We start from the raw sequence: 25,086 nt of genomic DNA, 5'->3' as shown, positions 1-25,086 counted from the left end.
ACCAGTCGGTCAAATATAATTCTGGGAAACAAAACACACAACAGCTAAATAAGGGACTTGTGAATGTTGCCTGATCATTTAAGATGTTTTTAAATCCATCTGAAATACTTGCATGTCCAGATGCTGTATGCAGCAGTAATATGTTTAATCTGATGCATTGGAGATTTCTTAAGGGACTTCATGGCAAGTTAGATGCAAATGGACAATTTCATCTGCTCTCTCAGACCCCGATCAGCACTAATCTTCCACTACTGAGCCTGGTACGGGCGTCCTAGATTTGAGATAATCAATCAGGGTCTCGGACCAGGTGTTATGCTACCTCCAAATTGTATAAATTGTTCACAGTTTTCTGTTGCCACATTATGACCATCCATCCAACCTCTTCACAACAGATTTCATATAAGTCGGTCTTAGATGCACACTTAACACTAGAAATACTCCTTGCCTCAAAGAAGGTTTGTAGGGCTGGTTCTGGCTGTTTCCTTGAATTATGCAGCCGCGGGGCACCAGTGAGCCTTTACCCCTTATTTATACCAGGTTCCCATTGATAGCCTCAGCTTGGGGGCAAGCCATTGTTTGCCAGACCTTGCTTCCAATACTTTCCACACTGCAGTTCAATACTGGCCACTTGTTCTTCTACAATAAACATTTAAACCTTTGCAAGCACGTTGCAAGGGTAGCTGAATAAGCATGTAGCGGAATAAGGTTTGTCAAAAGGAGTAAAACTCAAATGCATAGGTTTTGTAAAAAGATCTTTTGCCCTATAAATTTGTGACCGCCACAAAGTTCTCAAACGTTGCCAAACGTCGGTGGCCTGGGCTGGTTATGATTTAGATTAGTTAATCCTAGTTTTTCTGTTTTTGGCTTTTAAATGTTAAATATATTGGTAATTGCAGACACCATTGTTATCTCCCAGTTTTCATGGTTAGAAACAGACATTGAAATACCTCTGGTAAATTTGAGCTAAAATAAAGAACCTTGTTATATCTTTGAACCACCATGAAAATCACTATAGCTAACATACAAATTATGTAGAAGGACCCTTTTTAAATGTAGTTGAACTATAGGAATGTCCCTATTTGTAAATATTTTCGAAATTACTACACCAAGTGCTGCTAACCATTACTGTAAATTCTTAAGACAAGCTTTCTGTTTGTATACAGAGTTCACATTAAATGTTTTTTTTTTTATTTGACTTAAAAATAAACAGTATATTGTTTGTAATTGGGTTGAACATAGACTTTGAAAACATGTTGTATTCTACTTGTGTGAAAACACTAAATGGAGCTGTTGGTTCCTATGCCTTCCTTAAACAGCCCTACCTTACTGGTTCATCTGGGGATGCCTGTGTCTCTTGTATTCAAGGGGAGCTAACACCCTCCCGTACACTGACTGAGATCAGCAGCTGCCTCTTTGAAAACCAAAATGGTTACTTACTATCCCGGGGGTTTTGGGGGTCTCTGGTGCACTGTGGGTAAAGCTCCCGCTGTGACTAGTGCAGACTGTGTTTTGCTTCTTGTTACTGAGGCCCATGGCGTCCATTGACTGGCTTCTACTGCGGATCACCCGCTACAGAGAGAGACGTAAAAAGAGATTGAGCTCCAGTACAGCACTGACACTTAGGAGGGGGTGGGGGGGGGGGTCTCGAGGTCTAATCCCACCACTGACTAGATTATATAAAGGGGTAATAACCAAAGCTTTAAAGACATTTTCTTCCCTTTCATTAGAATAACCACATTCTGCTCCTATTTAACTGTCGTCTTTTCCAGATTTATATTGTCCTTCTGACACATCAGTGCTGTAAGTTAGGCTTCCTCTCCCCCATTCAATTCCTTCCTGTGTTCGAGATAATAGAACCCCATCTTGTGTAACGTACTGTAGGTTCCATGGGCAGCACCTGACAGGGGAATTTACAGAGCCAGATTTTTAGAAGTGAGGTGTTTCAGACGAGGGAGATTTTCCTGTTTGTGGGTACTTTACATATCAACTGTAATACATATTTGAACTAGTAGGACTTAAATATAGAAGTATTGTACTTTTAAATATGAGATGAGCCAGTCACTGAACTGTAAATTTACAAAATACATATCTCTAACTGAAACATTTATGAATACATATCCTTTGTAAATTTACAATGCCTTCCATTGATTTAACTTCTAAATGCTGGAGCAGAGCATTATTTTAGTCTGTTCTGAAACGGGTTGCTATTCCAAAGGTTTCTATGAAAGCTTGTGACCCTTATAACAGTGAACGACAACCTTCAGAGGCTTTACATTATTATACACATCCATTTCAAACACACTAAAGACTGGGAAAACACAACTCAACAGTAACGGATTTGTAAGTGTTCTGCTAATGACAGACAATGCAATTCAAGGCCAGGGTCATTGCATCTTTCAAGCCAAAACTAACCTTTTTAAGAAATGTATGCATAAAGCATTTCACCGTTCATCTTTGGTCTACATCAGAGTGGTTTAAGCACTGGGCTGCAGTGTGGAATATGATGGGTTCTTGAATTCCTACCTTTTTATTTTTTTCGGTGTGTGTGAAAAGCATCACTGATTTTACATTGCAGACATTGCATATTACTGGAGGAATCCTGGCATAAAATAGACTCCATTGTTACTAAACAACCAAAAAACAGCCTTGAACACTCCAGTTTCTTAGCCCTTCTGCAGTCTACAATAGCTTCATGCTAGGATGACCAGGCGAGATGACCAATTGCTTTACAATGATGCTACCTGGTCTTCCATACCTAACTGCTCTTGGTTGGTGTACAAGCTGTATTATGAGTGCAGTGTTCTGAGAATTGCTACGTAAAGTGCTTTTTTGGTTTGGATTGGTATGGTAATCTATCCACTCCTTATGCACGATGAAGTTTCATCACCTATTCGTTTCCTTGCTTCTGCACATTTCTATGTTTTTTGGCACGACTTTTGTTGCTTTAAACAGAAAATGCTTGTTTTTTTGTCGTCGCAGATCCAGAACACATAACTCTTGAGAGCTGTATCCACTACTTTAATGCATGATGAAAACGCCCCATTGTCTGCAGTGCTGTCAGCAAGGTAAGACAATGCCTTGGCTTTCACAGATCCCCACTGTCGAGTCAAAGTGAGATCCCTTGAACAGACCAGTCTCGATTCCTGCCCCGGAGACCCTGCTGGACGGGGCCCCTCCCTTTTAATTCTTTCCGATTGGCTGCCTTGCAGAAGCCTCTCTTCACCATTCTACTTGATTGGTTAGCTTGCAGAATCCTGCCCTTCCTCCCTCCTTCTTGTAACTGGTTACATTAAAGCCCCTCCCTTCTATTTTCTGGTTGGTTATATTTCAGAAGCCCCTCTTCATATTCTTTCTGATTGGTTGCCTTGCTGAAGCCCCAACCCTCACAATTCATTACCTTAAAGATTATCCTTTCTTATTCGTTATTTTGCAGAAACACACCCTCCCACATACTGTTCTATCTGATTTTGAGGTGTTGCAGTCACGTGACCCCGGCAGAATACCCTGCCATACTGGCGGTCAAAACAACCATGGCAGCTAACGCAAAAACGGTGTCTTCCACACCAAAATGTAATGTATTTGCAACCGCAGAGCACACTTCTCACCTCCAGTCACAGGAATTAGAAATATATAATGATAAGTGCCAGATACTTGGAATTTGTGACCCCTACTGTGCACCCCAGGTGCTTTTTATTACCCTGAAAGACAGCAGTAAACTTTTTTTTTCCCCTTTAAGAAAACTTAACTAGCATGTTACCAATTAAGAAATATGCATTTTCAATAGTTTGTTTAAAAATGGTACTAATATGAATTATATACAGTATTTCTATACAAAAATAAGCTTGTTCCCAGTAACTGGAATTTGTAGACTTTTTGTTGCTGTAATTCAGAGTGACAGCTAAATGGTGCCCGTCCACTTCAGAAGCCCCACCCCCATTCTGTTTGATTTGGTTACCTTTGATTTTTTTTTAGTATCTGTCCTCCTCTTACCATCTGGATACCTTGAATCTCCTCCTACTGGTCTTTCCGATTTTTGGTTGGTTTGAAGAATCTCCCAAACCCTCCAATTCGTTCCTATTGGTTGCCTTAAAGAAGCTCCCGCCTCCCTATTCTTTCCTATTGGTTACCTTGAAGGACTCAAAGAAGCCCCCTCCCCCTGCTGCCCCGTTCTCCATCTTGTCGTCGTCTCCCCCGATGCCCATCATTGACTGACTGTTGATGTGCATTTCTTCATATAGGGTCTCAAGAAGGGCGGTCCGCGTGCGCTCCTGCAACATGAGCAGCCTCTTGATCCACTTGTTATCATTCAATCAACCATTCCCACTGCTAACTAATCTATTAGCAATACAATACACACTAACATACTCCAACTGTATTCATTTGAACTGACACTTAACTAGTATGTCATGTTGTTTTTTGTTTTACAATGACTCTTTAGTATATACAAGATGAGGCAAATTACCATAGGCTACCAAATCCTTGGTACCTGTACTGCTATTACAATTTTATCTTAATTCGTTTACCTTGTTTCTCTGTACCTTTTTGATGAATGTTTATTAAATAGCTTAAGTCACAGATGGATTCCACTTTAAGACATTTAAATAAAAAGCTTACATTTATACTAACACATTAAATGCACTTAAATTATAACATTTTATTTTTGTACATTTTTATCACTTGATTTGGAACACAGGCAGTATTTATAACTACAAATAAGGATGTTTTAATGTTTAGATGATACACTTTATCAAATATGCATGTCAATTTGAAGAAGTTGATTTTAGTGTTTTATGCAGTAGTAACTATACATTGAGGTCGCGTGTGTAGATTTTTTTTATAGTCTATTCCATATATAGTGTTGTACAGTCTTATACACATCAATATTGTAGTAACTGATATTGAATTATATTGGCGTTCCTCTTGTTATGGGTTATTTGTGTGGTTATGAATACCACCTAGCTACAATGCACTGAAAATATCTTAACATTTTGGGAGGCTGGGTAAAACCAGAAATGTGTTGCTGATGATGACTGTATTTTGCTCCAGCAATGTTACCAGAATGGTACAGTCTTCAGCAGTGCTGGGGTTTGGAAGTTCATTGCTTGGTAACTGTGTATTGAATCCTCTCCTTGTCATGTCACTGACCCCACCCCCTCTCACCTCCAGCTTGGCAAACTTCTCTGCTTTGTAGCAGGCGTACTCTGCGTTGATGAGCTTCGTCAGCAAGAACTCGTGGAATTCTGGTCCCTGAAGGCAAAGCAAGTATTAATGACAGCATATCTATTTTCAATTCCACATGCAAACACATTTACTGAGCATCATATCCAGAACACTGATGAACTATGCTCGTAGAGTCTTGTGGATCTTGCGTTAACCAAGAGAACACGCTTGTGAGGTATTCCAGTTGGGTAAATTCCATAAAGGTCAATTATTAAAAACACCTTGGAATTTCCTACAGGATTTAAGGTTTCATTGTATCTCTAACTTGTGGCATATGGCTTAATGATGGCTCAATGATTATAAGGCCAACACATCCCTTTCCTCTTGTTTTCTTTATGGAAAGCATTAGTTCACCAAGGATAACTGGAGATAATGTGCTGTCACTGAGAGAAGGTGCTCTGCATGGTGCTGCAGGAATGGGTCATCCATTTGGAACTCACATCAGAACAGAAGACAACTTTGAACATGCATTATGTATCTATGTGTGAGTAATGTGTCCTGTTACATGCTATTGTAATACAACATGTGTATTTGAGGTTTATCATCTGGAGGTTTTAGATTCTTAAAGTATTCATGTTTTCCTGTTCTAACCTGAACGGATCCCTTTTTAGATACATGCGCTACTTGGTTTTGGTTCCACATGAAAGATCACCTAAGGGACTGAGTAATGTCTCAATAGAGGGATGTCTGCAGACAGAGGGGGTTCACTGCATTTCTCCTTATCGAGGGCCCTGGACATCCTACTGTACCTTTTTGAAAATGGCTGGATTCGGTAATGCAGGTCCAAAGAAAGGCACATCATCTCGGGCGGTTACAGACACCTAGGGAAGAAAACATCCATATTATATTACAACAGAATTACTGTCAGAGCCTTTGTTTCTTTCTTTCATAGTCTTTGTTTAATGACACCATATCGTGTCATTAAACAAGGTCTCTAAGTAGTCACAAGCCTCCGGGTGTTATCTTGTGTATCCCGTGGTAAGGCATGACTGGTTTTTAAATGCACTACACCAGGGCTGTCCAGAGGATGGCTCTAGAGCTCCACAATACAGTTCTTTTGAAGTATCCCATTTAGAGATTTTACTGGGTTTGAAAAGACTGCAAGGGCAGTCTGTAGTCTTGGGTAAAAGCGAGTTCAGTCAACATGCAGGTACTGCTGTTGTGCTTTAAACATGCTGCATGTTTTTATGAGCATGACATTACTGAAGCAGTGTCTGTGTGTATCTACTACTATTAAGTCAGCTTTTCAGAAAATGTACCTTTTTTTCATTGTTTGCATGGCTCAGGAACAACTCCCCAGGTAATCGGAATAGCTCTTTTAATTACACAGGTTTGGACGGCTTTGGATCATACGTTTTGGTAGTGTGTCTCATGGGTCCTCCATTGGCCTTGATTTACTGTAGATATTCTCTATGGCCAAATTATGATGGCCAAATCTCCCTTATCTTCCTTGAACGCATCTTTCTGACAGTTTAATGATATTTAGGTGATAAATCATGTGGATATTTTGTTGAAACACAGATGTCAAGAATAAAGGGTGCTACAACCAAATACAGGTTTTATATCTGCATTGTTTTTTAGTATGCTCCCAGACGGCCTTCATCACCTGAAATCGTCTCTAGCTATATTGAATTGCTAAGTACATTCGATAGAAAATCTGACTGGCTTAAACAAAATCTGGCACTTTTGAGCGTGCTTGAGGTGCATGGTTGACAAGTACTGATATTTATCAGATACAGCCTCCAGCATGCCATGGCACCAGTCTGGGGGCTCATCACCCGAGATTACCTTATAGAGCGTGTTCTCGGAGCAGGGGTTCACCACCTGTACCACGATGTAGGCATGCAGGAAGTTGGACGCGATCATGTCTGGCACGAACGGTGTGCTCTCATCCTGGAACACTATGGCCACAATGTCATTTCCTATGTGCCTCTTCCTCTGGAGCTATAGAGATAAGCAGTGTTAGAGCCCCTTCAGGAACCCAAATGGTGCATATAATTCAGTTTACCTGTTTCTGTAATCCCGTGTGCCTTCTAATAAATAAAAATCACCTTTACTACAGAATAATTAGTCCTGGATAGGGTGTCTCAATTATTGTATATTGTTTGGGTGAAAGGACTTGTATGAACTTACTAGAAATCACAAAAATGAAGATCTGACTCAGGAACTGCTTTGAAAAAAAGTGAGCATTAGAATTGTGTGTGCTCTCTGCTGTACAAAGCACAAGATGAAACCTGACAAATCTGTAACCGTGATCGGATGACTATCTTGTATGCAATTTTATATTCCACTAATTTGCAATTGAGTAGCATGTACTGTATGTAATTTAATGTGGGAGGAAACTGTTTTTAATACAAGTCTCACCAGACACAAGCTGGGTTTATTTGCTATCTGAATGTAAATAAATAAGGGATCAATTTATGAAGACAATGTTACTTCTGCTGAAGCTTAACAGCTTACTGAGCTCGATATGACTCTAGTATGCAATTACCAATGTGTTTTCATCCGGGTGTGACAGCTATTCATAGTCCAGGTGTTGGCGTTCACTATTGACTTTGTTAGATATCAATCTTTATGAAATGATGAACAGAACTTGGTTAACATCCTTGTACATCAATAAAAACATATTGCAGCCTCCAATAAACTGCAGGGACCAAGTCCTCCCACTCACCTACTGCCTAATTTACCAATCCACTGGTAAATATACTACGATACTCGGGCAAATATGTCATTTTTATGGAAATAATTGATGACTTGGAAATGAGAAATAATTTATAGTAGCATCTTTCATATAGAGGGGAAAAACCTCCAATTGAAATCGCACTGGTTGCTGTACACATTTCTGTGATCTGAGAGTGCTGGATTAGCTATTTAAATAATGAATTGCTGGACGAATGCCCAATGAAAGGGTTTAACGTCGATCTAGCTACAGTTCTTAAACTGGGGCGCAATACAAAATACAGTCCAGTTGTTTAAATGTAATCTAATATTTTATTTCCTAAAGTGATTGTAAGTGGGGTAGATATCAGATGACTGTTTGTGTTTTAAATTAGGTCTGTGAAGCGATTAAATATTAATTGCGATTAAACTTGATTACAAAATTAATCTTGGTTTTAATCGCGTATTTAATTTATAATTACTGCATCCCTCATTTAAGTATTTAATTACTGATTTATTATATTATTATTATTATTATCAGTATTATCATTCATTCAAAAAACAACCCAGCATAAAAACCCTGTTTAACCATTTCTGGATTCTTTTTATAGTTTTATATTTTATTTACAATCCAGCATTGTTGTTAAATTGTTTTGAACAAATTGCTAAATCACAATGGAGTCAGTTTACTCTGCATTTACAATATCAGTTTCCTTTACCCATACATTTAATTGCTGTTTTAAATAATCTTATTAATAACTTGAAATTGCCTAAAAAAACAAAACATTCACTAAGTAACGGTTATATTGTCCATAATTGTAAATAATATTGTTTAAAAATAAATGTGGTTATTGAAATAAACTACAATGTTAGCTGGTCTGCAGTCGGTAGCTATCCAACTGCACTGGTTATACTTCTAGTATCGTATGAATTTCTAAGAGTACTCTGTTGAAACTGACAGTTTCATTTGTTGCGTTGACGGCTGTAGCAGAAAAACTACTAGAGTGTATTTTGAGAAGTGAAAGCATGTTTAGCATGCAGGTGGTACAGCAGACTAGATGCACTTCTGTGATACTGGAACTCACTTTGACAGTAGATACAAGTAACCCTCTTTCTATCCAATGAACAGTCAAAGTTTTAAAAAAATAACGTCCTTCTGTTTTGAGTGCTTTGCTAAATAACGCAGTTCCGTGAGCGACAGACTGACTAATTTTATATTCAGACTATATACTCCTTCAATTGCGTTCTGATGGGTTAACGTGGAGAAACACACACACTGAACAGAGGCGTTCTGATGGTTTAACGTGGAGAAACAAGAGGGGGATATTGGTATCACAGACTGGAGAAAAAATGACTTGCAAATCAGTTACTGATTAAGCTGCTAACAAATGTATCTGTTCTTCAGGGGTAGGGGATGAGAATATGGAGTCAAAAATGAGAGTGCTTTGTTTGCTACCTTTTTTATTTATTTTATTTTTATTGCTGCAATTGTCAGGGACAGACTATTTTCAAATGGTGTTTTACTGGAGCTAATATCTGAGAGACCTTGTAAGGACAGTGTGGCATTCACTGTACTGCCTGCCCACAAAACCGGGACCTGATTCACAACTTAAAGGTACATATTGTACATATTGTAAATAAACACATTGACAAGTGGACCAATTATAATGCTGCTAATGCCAGTAAGAAGTATATTTTAATAACTAACCTTTTCTGTGCGTATGATAAGAGGGCTCATTGTTTCTGTCTCCCCGAAATTATACCATATTGTTAAACAAGTTGTAAGGGTGTGAACAGTGTTGTCTTTAAACGGACAATGTCTGTCCACATGGGGTCCTGTTTTGATCTCGTTGGGAAGATGAATTCTAGTGAGATGTCGTAGCCATAAAGTCGGGTTTACAATTCTGATGCCCAAGCAATGGCTCGTCTGAGGACTATTTTCCAGCGATCTACTTAAGTATAACCCTTATAAATGCATAAAATGCACATTAGAAATCATCTTCCTTGTAATTTTCTGTTTTAAATGTGTAAGAAATCTGGATTTGACAGCATAGTTTCTGAATTAGATTTCTGAATCTGTATGGTGGCCCTGGTACAGTTATCATAGATTATATAAGAGTTTGGTGTTGTGTTTGTAAAATGCTGCAACGAGGATTTTAATGGAACAATGTCAAAGTGGCACTTTTACACCAGCACAGCAGAAACACAAGTCCTATTTACAAGGCAGTGAAAATGTTAAGCAGTAGTTCTGTATTCAGACAGGACGGGGAGGCAGGCTACCTGCTGTGTGTCACCCTCGGTGTATGGCAGCTTGGTGGACACGTGGAACATGATCTCCTTGTTTCTGAAGTTGTAGTACACCGACTCTGTGCCAGTCTGCCCATGTGCCACGTCCAGACCCCCACGGAAACTAGAACAAAAATCAGCAGGTACCTTCAATCAAAACTGGTCAAACAGCAGGCAACCGAAATACAGCAAACGGCATTCAGACAGTCACCCACAGCTTCAAAAGCAATGCCAAACAGCAGGCACCACAAATCTAGCAAGCATCCTGCAGACAGTCGCTCACAGCTTCAAAAGCAAAGCCATATCGGAGGTGTTTTTAGTGGTCTGCTTCTGAAAACCTAGGTGACACCAGTATAACCCCTTTCAGATTTAAAACGGTACATAATCTGAAACTGAAGTTATCACTGCACCCCAGTGTTTACTCTTTCTTCTACATCAATAATTTACTGTTTTTGGTTGTAAAATGCTTAATCAAAGATTTAATAAAACAATGTTAAGTTTCTACTACCCACCCCCCACCGGTATGGAATTTCAATGTGTGTATATAGTACAGGGTATAAACATTTCATAAGCAATTCACTATATGAAAACATCATTATAGAACATGTTTTGAGTTAAGCTCCACCATTGGCCTGCTACATAGCAATTGCCCTGTTGGGTGACTAATGCATTGTTTTTTTAAAAGGTAAACACTGCCATGTTGTGGTGAACGTGTCTGGTTTCTCAATGAATGTAGGAGCTTGGTCTCATCCAGTACACTGGATTCCTACCCTTTGAAATCGTGTAGTTCAATCTTCTGCCCCAGCAGCTCCAGGAACTCGACGAAGGCCGGACTCTCCTCACTGTTTCCAAAGAGCTCCTCTTCACTTGTCTGAAAAACAACCAAATAAATGAAACACAGCCGTGCTGGCATTTACCAAAGCTTAAACAGTAAGCAGGGCACCAGGTCAGAGCATGAACTCGTAGATCAGTCTCATTACAGTCGGAAACTTTTTTTTTCTCAGTTTAAAAAAACTAGGACTTACCAATTATTTGCACCAATGTGTTTAAATACTAGCGGAAAGCTTGACTGATTATGCTGCTCCAAGCTTATTTAGCACACCTAATTAGAACCTAGGCCAACTAAATTAGTTAAAAGCAGTTTAATCTGTTTCATCTTGTCTTGCCTCTCTACATTCTATATAAAAAAAATCCTTTAATAAAATGTACCCTCCCCCCCCGTTAAAATAAACAAGAAAAAAAATATCAAACAAAGCCTCACCGATCTAACATAATCAACCTTAAAATTAAGAGAAACACAATGCAACATCACCAATTCTAATAAGCCTTTTAAAAAGGTGAACCTAAATCCAATTAACATAATAATCACAGTAATGGTACAGCTGAATAAACATTCTTCCTAATTTCTAGCGCAAGGTCTGGCGTGGTACAAGTAGTTGTTATTAAAAACAACGAGTCTGGACCCTGGGATCCACTCAAGTGTCAGGGCAGCGTGAAGCTGGAGGAAAGCACTTCAGGGCCACTTGAGAACAAAAGACAAGCCACTTCCCAGCAAGACAGCTTTTATTTGTATTTTTCCAGAGCACTTTTATCTGGGCCTGGATGAAAAGAGCTTTTCAAAAGGTCCCCCTGAAGGACTCTTACAGGTTTAAGGTGGCTCCTCATTTCCAACTCCTTCATGGCTATTAGGAATGCCAGTGGCTGAGTTGAAAGAGGTCTGTGGGAGAGGGGGTCTAGCTCTGGCGTTATTGTGCTGATGTTCATATTGCTAGCTGTAAACAGAACATCTTGTCCAAGCCTCTTTGAAATATAACCAGAGCAACGCTCATGTAGCAACACTGGAACTACAGCAACCAAACACTGCCTGTACAACTAAAATCGATCATGTAAGAGTTTTGTTTAAAAGGAAGTAGCGATTCTGAGAATTTTAATAATAATCAATAATGTAAACCAGAGTGCTCACCTGCCCAAATTTCTGATAGATAACTCCGAACTTGAAGTTGTTGCTGATGACATGCTCATCAAAAGTAACAATCAGTCGTGAAGCCTGAGGAGGGAAACCGAGAGAACGTAAGTGAGACTTTCACACGTCTAGACCGCTATAAAGATACACGATTATACATAGAAAAAAAAAAAGTTCAGTCATGCTTTCAAGTTACCATTTACAATGTATGTTTCAAATTGAAGTTTGAAGCAAAGGCTTAGTAAAAATAAAAGTTGGGGGCAGAGGATATTGAGTGTTATCACTTCTTACAAGGAGCAACGGTATTCAACAAATACAGACACACATACATACACTGTATATTTATATATTGTGTATACCTTGGGGTACAAGACAGGATAAAATCTGTCCACATTCACATCTTCACAAATGAGCTGAAAAGAAAAAGACAGTTAGGGCTTTTTATAGTATAAAACCACTTCAGTCACAAATGTAGTTATTTCTATTGGGATAATTCAAAGTACATTTATTGAGATGTATTGCACTGATACAGAAATGGATACAAATCCTAATGAGAGATACACAATTACAAAATAGAGTGTAACAGGGGAGATCTGGACTGACTGTCTGGCACATCCGTATTACTGCAGGTAGAGGGCAGCAGTCTCGTGGGATCCGCCTGTCGGCCATGGCGATGACACGGAGAGGTGGGGAAGAGTGTGTGTGTGCTTTCCCTCTCTCTGAGTGGCTGAGGGGCGGGCCTTGGGAGACTGCTCGGCCCATAAGAACTGGCTTGGTTATGCGCTCGGGTGGCCGTGTTGGGGGAAGTACAGTGTCGCTGGCAGAAGAGGCCGGCGTGAAATAAGGAGCAGGCGAGCCCGACTGAGGGGACAGCCTTCCGTAAAAATAATTTACAAAATAAAAGAAATAATTACCTACCCGAGGGGACATGTATAGATATACGGGGAACCCTGGCCAACCCCAGTGTATAAGCACAGCGGAGTGTAGGACGGAGACCCGTGCTGACCGGCTTAGCGGCAGTGGGGGCACTGCATAAGCAGCACTTTTGTTTGTAGTTTTATTACTGTGTTTTATTTTCCCTTTTTCTTTCGCCTTCTGTTTTCATTATTACTTTTGAGCACTTGAAGGTGCACGGAGTTGGATACCTGTGTTGGTAACCCCGTGGTCCTGGTTTACTGTCGGCAGTATCCAGACCACGGACAACAGCGCCCTCTGCAGGCTGAAGTAAATAAAACAATTAATAAGAAAAATAAATAAATCTGGGCACCTGTGCGGTGTTTCCAAATAAAATCTTCTGTCTCCCGTGTCAGTGAATACCCTCACCCTTCCACATAGAGGTTTATTAATATTAAAACATATGGGATCAGATACTAAATATAAATAGCTAGAAATAAGCCTGAGCTTAGGGCATAAGAATTTCAAACAAGATGTTGTTTCTTCTTTTTTAGCCATTGATTTACATATTTGACCAGACCTTTATATATAAAAAAAAGTTGAAACAAGAAACGCACTCCACAGTCCGAAAGAGATTTCAAATTTTTTATGCGTTAGCCAAGTCCCTCCAATGTCTACAATGGACTGGTTTCAATTTCTGTGCATTTCTTGGCTCAAATGACTTAATGGTATTTCTTGTGAGTGGTTATTATAGGCGGGCCATTCAACAAATCCTTTTTAAATCTAGTAAGCTCAGAGCGTCTCCTGTAACCCCACGGTGAAGCGTGGCACTATACTGCAGTACCCGTGAAGCTACACAGAGCTGGTTGGCTTGGCGATTGCTTTGTCACTCATTGGTGCGTGTGTGTAAATAGGGACAGCTGGCATTCCTAGCAACAGGACCTTGCATTACCGGAACCCGAACGAGAGAGTGAGCCTTGTCTGGAACAACAGATCCCTCTTATCTGATAACAACGCTTATCTGCACCCACCTTATCACTGGAAACAGAGCTGTGATTACATCTGAGGGCCTAGCTCCTGTTTGTCAAAGACATCTTTATGCTAAAGAGCCCTGTTAGGACCTGCCCAGTACTGTACTGCAGGTCTGTAATATAATAAAATTCTTATGTTTGATATGTTTAACTGGCAACAAACACATCTGTTGCCTATTCAGGTCCCTTAAAAGTTGACCACAATATTTTTGCATCTGTACCATGCTTTTCCCAAAGTTATATTATAAATTTACCATAGTTTATCCTGGTTTACCATATAATTTAATATGCCATACCTTGTTGGTCTTTACAATGCTTTACTATTCTTTCACTATGCTTTATTATACCGTGCTATGCTTTCTGGGTGGTTGTAGCTGAAAACATCTGTACCACAGATGCAGTTTTTGGGCATTGCATGTTAGATTTATTTAAATGAAAAATGGAGGTAGTGTTGGGATTCCATTTACTTTCATTTACCAGTGTCCTTTAAATGTGGTGCTTTTTTTTCTTGCTAAACAAGCCTGGGCAAATCTCTGCAGAAACTCTTATTCCAATCTCCAGTGCTTACCTTAGCCATTTGTACAACATTGGGAAACTCAGTGAGGCAGGATATTGGAATGACATCGTGGTACGTTTTCAGTTTAGTTCTGAAAATAAAAACATAACAGATGTTCTAAGAGACTTTACACCTGAAAATTGTATGTATTTGGTGGACGAATGTGGATCATTTGGAAAGTTTACTAGCTGTCCTTTCCTTTGCAGAGGGCTTTGTTTCAATTTTGTTGCAGAAGACGAGTTTGCTTTCCTGGGCTACACTTATGAAATGGAAGTCACTATTCAGTTGCGTCACTGTTTGATAAAGAACCAGGGGTGACTTACTCTGGGGTTTGCATCTCTCAGAATGGACAGTAAATCAGGAGCTAGGTGGCACAGCAGTCTAGCCTCTCGGTCCAATTCACTAGCCTCTCAGTCCAATTCACCTTTTAGAGACCTGGGTTCCAGCTCAGGTCATAAGTGAAATAGGTTTAGAGGTCTCAATCTAGCTCCAAGTGGACCCAGTAAACTCCACACAGTTTGACACAGAATGGCTGGAAGGCGGTGCTCAGGTCAGGACTGAGGCAAGCTCTCTCGTCTTAACCACTATGCAAAAACTTTTATAAAACTTTTAACCTGATCTCCTCGACAGGGGCCATAATCCGTAACGGCAGTGCACCACACAACACTGCCTGCTACACAGAGCTGCGATGAGGAGCTCGGAGTGCCTGACTGTAGGCAGTAACATTGTTAATTGTCACTTCATTTTCAAGTTTGAGTAAACACAAACTTTGTAGTGTTTTTTTTTTTTTTTAAATGCAGAGCAAATCTAGTGTTAGATCCAGGATCGGATACCACTATCTGCAGACAACATCAAGGGTTCACTAGTAGAGCATGGCGCAGAACTCCATACACACCAGCAGTCCACAGTCTTATCTATCTTTTCAAAGCAAAACATGAGTCTGGGGTTAACTGTCCTAGTACAGTACATTATATTGTTTTGAGCAGGAACAGAAAGCATGAAAATTGCTGCTTTTCCCAGTCAAGCATATTAATAATGTGAGACTACTGGAGCGATCTGCATAGTGTTCCCACAGTTGTGCTGTAAAATAATGCATCTACAGCCAGCTTATTGTCAGAATTATATAAGCATTTTCATAACTGCTAAATCTATTACAGTATTTACTTTTTTTTTGTTGGTATATAAATCATTTATAATCTACATTTGAAGCCAGCTGTGCAAGTACTTGATATGTCCTAGTCGTTTAAACTGAAATGTTTTTGATTGTACATAACTTTATACAGACAGGTATAGAACTGAATTGCGGGTTAGTCTGATCATTTAAATTCTCTCGTGAATTTCTACAATAATATATTGTCACAATAATATTGTGATAATTGGTCCAAAACCATCGTGAGGCATATTATTGAGTGATAATATATCGTGACTAACAGGTTATTCGGTCACGGAATGGATACAAGCTCAAGGACTATTGAGGAGTCTTTTCAGAATCCACTTCTACGGGAATAGTTAGTAAGCACGGCAAATAATAATCTAAACAGAAACAGCAATAAATAATCATACAGAACAGATACAAGAATACTGAACACGTGTACAAGGATATTTTGGATTGGATCTCTCTTGCTAGTGGCTTCCATAGTAAACGTGGATAAATGTACCCTTGAGGAAGGTGTGAGGTGTATTTACCGCAGGAGCAGACGCAGGTGCTCCTGATCCCCGATCACATCGTATTTCATTGAGAAGACCAGGTGTCCCAGGGCGCTGTCCGTGGAGTAGTAATTAAAATGTTCCTAAACATCAAAAACAAGAGGGACAATCAGCTTTCAGCAGGGACATTTTTCTAGACACTAGTCTTTCCATGTAGGTGATATGTCTGGACCTAAATAACATCACAAAGATTGATGAGTTAATGCTATTTGAGAAGAGCATATGGTTACTCAGGCCAGATTCAGAACATATTCTGAATGGCGTGACTGAGCTAAATGACCACGGGATTGAAGATTATATTTAGTCGTATATTTTCAGTTGCTTGGGGGCTAATCATGCAACTGTAAACATGTGACTTCACAAGGGGGGAAGCCACTGAAATTGGCAGGAGATTTGTATTGAAATGAGTTTTTCATTTACTATAGTGGGCTTGTTAAGTAACTGAGCTGCTCAGAGTGGGAATTCTCATCAAGCACAGGTTTTTGTCTGCTCATCCAGATCATTGATTAAACTGCTTGGCAGCACTCTGAACTGCTCAGGAGGAGCAGGACTAAGCATGCCATTTAAGGGGCTTCTTTCACAGATTTTTTTTAAACGCAACCAGAAACAGATCTCAATTAAGTAATGTTTGTTCTTGGGTTCTTTCTTCAAGAGGTCCCACGATGAAGGCCGAGAGAGTGAGTTTGATTCTGATTTATTAGATTAACTAACATACAAACACTAGCATTCAGCACCTCAATTCTCTTTGCTTCCATTAAACATTGACTTAAATTGAGACAAGAATGTTCTATCCCACTATGTTATGCAAACTGACCTATCTTATAAACGTAGTTCAGTTTTTATTAAAAGTGCTTTGTGCATGTGTACAAGTGTTCGGTGGCTACCTCTAATCAAGTTGAGTGTGTTTCTCTCGCACGCTTTGCTGTGTCAGGCCCTAGAATGCAAGCCCAGACCCTATGCTCCCGGGCCTAGTGGTGTTGCGAGGCCCTCTCCCTTTGCTCACCTTGCCCAGAAAGTGCTTCCTAAACAGCTTGGCGGTGGTGTTGCACTCCAGTTTGATGCGAGCGGTGGGGGAAAGAAGCTGCTCTGTCTCGGGGGTGCTGTTTAAGTCATGGTTGGTCCCTTCGATCCAGTAACCCCCAAACTGGGGCAGGAGAATGAGGGGAAACGGGCTTGTGCGGGCCAGGACCTGAAAGAGGTAACAAGGCTGGTAAGATCGAACCGGCCTACTCGCAGATCGCTGTGTCATTCGATTTAAACTCTGAAACTGCACTGAATGTAACTGAAGAACTGAGCAGGTATTGACAAATGATGACTTAGCTGTAGACAAAGACCAGCTTTTACATTTTACAGCAGATTCAAACCTAAACCTAGACTCATTAGCTAGGACCTTTTCTAATTTGACAGACAGGGCTTAATGAAGTGTTATTGTACAGTGCTTGAGAGACTCAAGATTAAGTCAAAGTTTTTAGAAAGCCCTTTGGGATCTTTTTAAATGTTGAAGCAGGAGAGGACATACAATTGTTCTTTAATTCTATCCATTTGTCATTGCTGTTTTCCCTGAGGTGTGCTCTAGTGACCTCCTTTATCACCTCTCAATGCAATACTGTATTATTATTATTATTTATTTCTTAGCAGACGCCCTTATCCAGAGCGACTTACAATTGTTATCACATTATTTTTTTACATACAATTACCCACTTATACAGTTGGGTTTTTACTGGAGCAATCTAGGTAAAGTACCTTGCTCAAGGGTACAGCAGTAGTGTCCCCCACTGGGGATTGAACCCACGACCCTCCGGTCAAGAGTCCAGAGCCCTAACCACTACTCCACACTGCTGCCCTAACTGTACAGTCGACTGCCTTTCCATTTGTGTCCACTTCCATGGTTTTTTTTAAATTTCAGTATCCATCATGTGTTCCATCATTTTAATTCATCCATTAAATAAAGTAAGCATTTTCTCTCTTGTTACATGCACAATCTAATTGGATTCAAGCTACTTATTTTAGGATTTGATTCCGTATATTCTGCATGTAACAACTTTCGACCTGAAGGTTCAGAAGCATTGATTCCTCCGACCCTGATTGAGTTTGGAATGTAAATTTTGCACATTTTTGTTTTCAGATAAATAAGTAAATAATAAAAAAAATATATATATAAAAAGATTCCTTGTGTGTTAACGTATAGCCAGTTGATCCAATTTCTTTTACACATATTTATATGATGGTTGGAATACATAGATTTCTTACAAGACAATAATATAGTTGTACAAACATGACTATAGTATTAAACCTAAATCAAATGTTATATTTATGGCTATTTTTAAAAATTAAATAAACACAAGACTACATATAATTCAAGGCTTACAAGTTCTCTGAATATCCCAAACCAAGTGTTTTGTATTTTGGCACAGAAGAAAGTAGTCGGCTTTCAAATGTGGGACCGGACATTCTAATATTACCAGTAGCAAACAGAGGACATGCTATTGACCATTGAAACATATAAAAAGAGTTTATGAACATTTAGTGTACCATTGTAATTGAATTAAGGCTGGATGAATTAATTTGATTACTGCTGTTGGATACAAATAAAAAATCAACAGTACAATAGTGTGTCCTCTTGTTCCCAGCTTAGCTTCTCTTACCTCATGCACACTGGGGTAAGGTATGTAGTCATCTTCAGTCTGAGAGAAACAAAAAAAGATAATGCTTTAGCCACCTCACCTTTTATAAAAGCGTAAAATCAAATCAAACAAGCTTCCATCCATCCACATAATAATATTTATAAGTATTGTGCATTGAACTTGAGCTCCAATACACCAACAAGAGCTCTTTAGGTATTTGGAAGGTCAACATTTTTTAAGTTGTGACTTTATTAATGTTTTAATATTATTACTACATTTAAATTGAACCTGAAACGATTAAGCAATTTAAGATAACTTGTGATATTAATCCTTAAATTCCCTTGAGAATTTATTTGTTTATATCTCCTAGGTCAATCAATCATAACTTAAACGCTCAATCAGAATTCTATGGTAAAATGTATAAGAAACTCAGTAGACATTTTGGCTAGTGTTTTCTTCAGTTTACTTTCTTAACTGATCACTGATACTGTTACAATATAAAGGGTTTCAACTTCAACTTCAAACCATTCATAACAAAGGACTTACTTTAAGTGTGGGTGGGAGAGTACATCTTTGTTCATCCATTCTGCAGCCCTGTAAGAGATTTATAAAGAAATACACTGAATTGATAATCCATCTTCAAAGACACTGCAAATGCAAACACAAAAGACAATGGGATGGGTGGGGTGGTTTCCATGCTTTCTCATTACAAGGGGATCATCTCTTCAAATCAAACCCAGGATACACAAGACAGAAGGGGTCAATATAGAGACCGGGGGGGGAAAGAGGCTTCGCCCCAGAGGTCATCCTTGTTGAGAGGCTTGTGGGAGTCGGGACTTGCCTAGCTATATTTGAGGGGCAAAGGCTAAACATGATCCAAGTGGAATGTCCCACAGAATCAGTGATGGTTAATTGTGTTACTGTGTTTTCTAAGCAGACAATGCCTGCCCTGCAGAGCCAGCACAATGTGGAAAGGCAAAGCTACATGTCAACCATTGGTATCGGAGTGAATTTAAAGTAAATAAAGCTAACAAAGCTACCAAGGAGCAACCTGCATGGGTATCTCCTCCTAGATATGTCAATGCTGCACCTCCAGACCCCTATCCCAGCTTGCTGTCTCAAGAGGTCACCTGGAGGAACGTAGAGCCATTGAAACCAGAGAGTCATTGGAAAAGCAGCGATCTGGTTATCAAGAAGCGCTTTTCTCATTGCAACAACTCAAACTCCCAGATGCCATGCCATGGCTCTCCTCTTGACAAACAAATTGCTGTCTTTCCAATGACTTCTTGTACAGGAGTCAATATCATGGAGTCCCTCGGTGATGCAGGGATGTGGCGGAGATGTACCATTGCATTAAATCTACTATTACATGTTTAAATTTGATATAGGAAAACGTAAGACCTGCAAAATGATGATAATCCATTTACCTCGTTAGCTCTATGTACTTTAAAATCCACTTTCTTTCTTTCCATAATCAACTTTGTCACAGCCTCTGTTTATTGTCATGTCATTATTTTCGTTGTTTTTTTTTTGCTTTCCGGTACCACTAAATCAATGACTTTTCTTTGCATTGTCCCATTTCTAAAGCAGTTACGCTGGCTATGAGTGAAATTTCAATGGAGATGAACTTCCTCTAAATAACATTTAAGCCTTAAACCTTGTACACTGTTCTTGTAAAATGTCCTTCTGATTGAAGCTGTGCCAGTCATTGCCCTTGATGGCTCCTATGCGTTGGAATTACCTTGAGCTAAAGTATTCTGCAGATGTTGGCGTTGTGATCGCTGATGTACAACATGTAGTGTAAAACTCTGTATACATTTTAATGTTGCTGTTTTCCATTGTGAAGAGTCTGATTACAGCATTGCCTCTGTCTTTTCCATTTTAACATATGCACTTCAAACTGCTGTAATAAGTAAATGAAATATTCAGAACACAGTCTTGCATGAAGTGGGTGCAGAATATTAAAGAAAGAACCTTTTCTCACCCACTTTTCAAGAACGTAAAGTGTTGACACTACAAATACTAGGAGCTGTTGCTAAGAGGTGACTAATCTGAATAAGAGTAATGTGAAGGATAAATGGTTGTTTTAGAAGCAAGTCTCAGGACTAATATTGTTCATTAAAAAGACCATTCCTTCTGAGCAATCTCAAGAATAAAAATAGGCAATGTTTGTTCAGAAAAGAGTTTTAGAAACATGGATGTAAAAAGATAAATAGATATATTGAAAAAAAACAAAAAACAGAAAAGAAACACCTTACCTGCATCTTTTCAATCATTTCAAACAAATCAGTATTCTGGAAAAAAAATTAAATAAAGGTAAGGTTTTATCAAATTAAATTGTTTAAATTCCAAAGGAATGTGTTCCAGTGACTGCATTTCTTAATTCATACTTGCAACCAACTTGAATGACCTTCCATTTTCCATGCTATACCATGTGGTCAGCCACTGCCAGACCAATGCTTGTATATGACCCCCCCCCCCCCCTCACCACACCCAAACCATGTGTGGACTTCCACTGCCAGACCATGGAGTTTCCCCAATGTGATCCTACATCACATTAAAGCCAAACAGTCGTTACTAGGGCTGTAGTTTTTCACGATCATAGACTTCACAATTTCTGTGAAATGTTCCCATTGCTGTGTAATATTTCTGAAAGAATAGTGTAAATATACATATTTTTTATCACTTAAGTAAATACAGGATACATTTGCCTTATTGGTGCACTACCTGTTGCACTGCATTTAGGAACCTGTCAGTCGGTTTAGTTTGCTTCCAGTAAATGACTGAACACAATGCAGAGAGCTGCCCGATTTTCTTTAAAATGTCTTCAACCAAAAAGACTCCAGCTGCATCAAAGAGCGGAACAATTTCTGCTAAAGATTGCTCTGTCCAGTACAAGAAGGGGATATTTCATGTGTCAGTTGTTGTTTTTACATTTATTTATGTTTTTATTCTGTTTGATAATTCACTGATGGTGAAAATGCTGTAGAGTGTCTTTAAAAGGTGGCTATAAATGAAATATTCTACAATTTAGCATTTAAAATCAAGAAAGATTTTAAATCAAGACAGAATGGCAGATCCTCATTAGCTTGAGGTGAGACAGCGACAAACACAAGCCACCTGTTAATTTACCCACAGGGCAAAGAAAAGGACATGACGTCCCAGCTATGCCCCATGCGAGAATAAGAAACAATGTAACAAGCGCATGGAGTCGAATTACTGGGTCAGGTTTCAATTGGTAAACATTATTTATTCACCTGGGTCCACTGACCTCCTTCAGAAATAAATTGGTTACAGTGTTTAGAAGTCACTAGAGAGATTCGGCACAACGAACTGCAGAAGGATGTTTTTTTTATATATATAAAAAAAATCTTTGCTAGGGAACCAAAAATAAATAAGCACGCTAATTCACCAGCCTTTCAGCTCTTGAGTCTTGGGTTCAAATCCTTTTGGCATAAGAGTCAAAGCAACTTTCTGCGGGTGCCTCCATACTTCAGTTCGTCAAAGAGTGTACACTGATGTGTCTGGCCACAAAGGCTCCACACCAACCACCATGCCCTTTACATGAGTTCTCCCAATGTGAACAACCGGTCAGATTGCGTCTTAGGGTTATACATACACTGAGGGTCGCTTGACTCGTCATGTCATTTAAGCTAATTTGGATTCATCCGAATTGGACTGCATTGGCACATTTTAAGGGGCCAGGGGTCCTATTAATAATTTTATTCTACATTTTAGATTTAGGTACACCATCTTCTACAGATGTATTGATGTATGTTGGCCCGAGAACGACTAATATTTTCCACTGCTTTTTAAATAAACAAACAAAAACAACAAGCCTTTTAAATAAGCAAATTACAATGTAGGCCTGCTGTACTTGTATAACCACAGTTGTCTCTTACACACATTTCATATATATATAAATATATATTACTTGCTGGCCACAATCTAGTAACAGTGGATCTCTGTTACTTGGTTTATCTGATAAGTGTCTGTGGTATCCGTGTACATCACTGTGAAGGCTCACAGTGAAGGTGTTCTCACAGGGGGTGTTTTGTTTAACAACAGAGTGAGAGGAAATGCATTTAAAAAACCTCCCTGTAACAAGTTACCCTCGGGGGCATTTACAATTATTAGGAACTGATTGTTCTGTGCCTGTGTCATTATTTTGCCATGCTGAATGTAAATCTAGACCAAAAGCCCTTTTATTATGAATATATTTTATGAATTGTGCTTCATAATAATAAGGTAATCCATAACTTTGCCAGTGTTTGTACATAGCATCGTATACAGTAATATGAAGCTCTAGGTCTGATGTCGAAAGTTTGTCGAAGGTCTTAGGTTTGTTTCTTTTAGTAAGCTGCACTTCACACAATATAAGAATTCTGTTGCAACAGTTAGTATTTGAATACTGGACCCCAATTGTCCCTATTAGCGTTACCAAAATATATATATTCTGATATTGGGAGTCACGGTTAGTACTCTGGCCAAGTCGCAATAACACATGGAGAACAACTACAGTGACTACCTACTGCACAGAGGACTGATCTTTTGGGGGAATGTAGCGCATTACCACAGCTATTCAAGTTGTTTCAGCCCCATTCAAATTGTGTTTCTGGACAGCTCGAAACACTATTTTAATATCTGCAAAGTGGGAGAAATCTTGGTCAAGAAGCAAAACATTTTTGTGAGCTTTTATGAGCTTGGGACTGAGAGAAGCTAGGGAACGTAGCTGATGCTTTCCATCTTTACAGGGCCGGACAGTATAACGTGGCCCCTTCTGCAGATATCTTTGTATTCTGGTCCCTTTATCTTAACGTGGTTGTTTTGGTACATTTGAAATGCTTTTAACAGATAAGGGTATAAAACAGAAAGAAATTCTCTCCTGAATACGACTGTATCTGAACACTGCAGTGTTTGTCATTTTCCCAGAAATTTTCAACATGAAAAGCGTTTTGTTTCATAGTGTTGTATTTAGCTAAACACACCACAAACCACTTTCTGCCTTAAAATCAAATGCCTGCAAAGTCAATGCCTGTACTGTATCTTCTGCTGGGAAAAGGAAGTTGTGACAAAGCTAAGCACAAACAACAACTGTATAAAAATGAGGGTGTTCCAGTAGATTCCCTACATTTCATCTTGTTTTAAACATGTTGTACTCCTATTCAGAATGCTTCTAACCAAACAAAAATCATTAGAACCCCCTAACATTTACTAGAACATTTTTCTGCATTTCAGACCAGTGTGTGTGTGTGTGTGTGGTAAATATTAACATTGCAAAAAACAATTAACTATTTATTACTGTAAACACACACACTGACAAACATCTAACTCAGATCACTGAGAGATCCCAAGATTCTGATCCACTTAATAACATGTTACACAACATCCTTACCAGGATTCATCACTATAAATAAGTGCTTCACCAGATATATGTAAAATTTGGTCGCAACCGCAATACAGTGCTGTTTTTAAATGAATAACTTGTCATGACGGATCATCCCTGAATGCAAACTGAACCAGGAAATCATGCATATTTAAGGAATGGAAAACGACCCAGACTACCGCTACTACATGTGATCAGAAGTGAGGAGTGACAAGGGGCTGCCGAGGACAGCCAGAAGGTGTCAAATCAAAACGCAGAATAACTCAAACTGCTGCATTGACCTGAACAATGCGCAGAGCGTTAACGCAGTACTGAGGGACAAAGAGGTCACCTGATACTGTCAGGTGGAAACCTGAATCCAGGATCTCTTGGCTCAAAATACACTGCCTTGTTTTTTGACTAAATTATTTATTTAGCAGGTAAACGGGGATAGTATCCACAAGCCAACATTGCATTCTCTTTGTTGAAATGCCAGTTGGGGATTTAGTAGCCAAGCAGAAGTTTTAGGACTAATGTCAAAGTTTGAATGTCCTGCCAAGCAGACACCATGCTCTGCAGGTAATTCTTAAGACATGCAACTGGACTGAACCAAGTTCTTGCCGGGAGATGAAAACACACACAGCCAGAAGCAACTACCCTACTCTACTGCATGCTCTTCGGCTACCTGGCAGGTGCGTAGCCACTATACACATTGTAAGGAACCCATACATTTAAGTTGCGATGGTGAACCAACCCCCTTCCTTGTTTAAACACTGTCTGCT

General features: G+C 39.3%; 1 protein-coding gene across 17 annotated transcripts in view; it reads right to left on the bottom strand.

The window, feature by feature from the left end:
* LOC117425590 (rap1 GTPase-activating protein 1-like) overlaps positions 1–25,086 on the bottom strand; it is a 167,721-nt gene that overhangs the window by 22,690 nt on the left and 119,945 nt on the right. For 11 of the 17 annotated variants that reach the window (XM_058993376.1, XM_058993364.1, XM_058993365.1 and 8 more), the window contains 15 exons: positions 21,198–21,233; positions 19,486–19,533; positions 18,961–18,999; positions 17,319–17,504; positions 16,295–16,398; positions 14,621–14,699; positions 12,487–12,540; positions 12,128–12,211; positions 10,935–11,035; positions 10,159–10,288; positions 7,009–7,164; positions 5,970–6,041; positions 5,161–5,247; positions 4,128–4,268; positions 1,438–1,569 (listed from right to left, as the gene is read on the bottom strand). In XM_058993376.1, the coding sequence (XP_058849359.1) occupies positions 1,438–1,569; positions 4,128–4,268; positions 5,161–5,247; positions 5,970–6,041; positions 7,009–7,164; positions 10,159–10,288; positions 10,935–11,035; positions 12,128–12,211; positions 12,487–12,540; positions 14,621–14,699; positions 16,295–16,398; positions 17,319–17,504; positions 18,961–18,999; positions 19,486–19,533; positions 21,198–21,215 (1,431 nt within the window). In that variant the 5' untranslated portion in view covers positions 21,216–21,233. The remainder of the gene's footprint in view (positions 1–1,437; positions 1,570–4,127; positions 4,269–5,160; positions 5,248–5,969; positions 6,042–7,008; positions 7,165–10,158; positions 10,289–10,934; positions 11,036–12,127; positions 12,212–12,486; positions 12,541–14,620; positions 14,700–16,294; positions 16,399–17,318; positions 17,505–18,960; positions 19,000–19,485; positions 19,534–21,197; positions 21,234–25,086) is intronic. The other 6 variants (XM_058993368.1, XM_058993366.1, XM_058993380.1 and 3 more) reach the window with 2 other exon arrangements.

This window comes from Acipenser ruthenus, chromosome 20 (genome assembly GCF_902713425.1).
Source record: "Acipenser ruthenus chromosome 20, fAciRut3.2 maternal haplotype, whole genome shotgun sequence".
Lineage (NCBI taxonomy): Eukaryota > Metazoa > Chordata > Actinopteri > Acipenseriformes > Acipenseridae > Acipenser > Acipenser ruthenus.
Note: the sequence above shows the minus strand (reverse complement) of the source record. Positions and strands in the feature narration are given on the sequence as shown.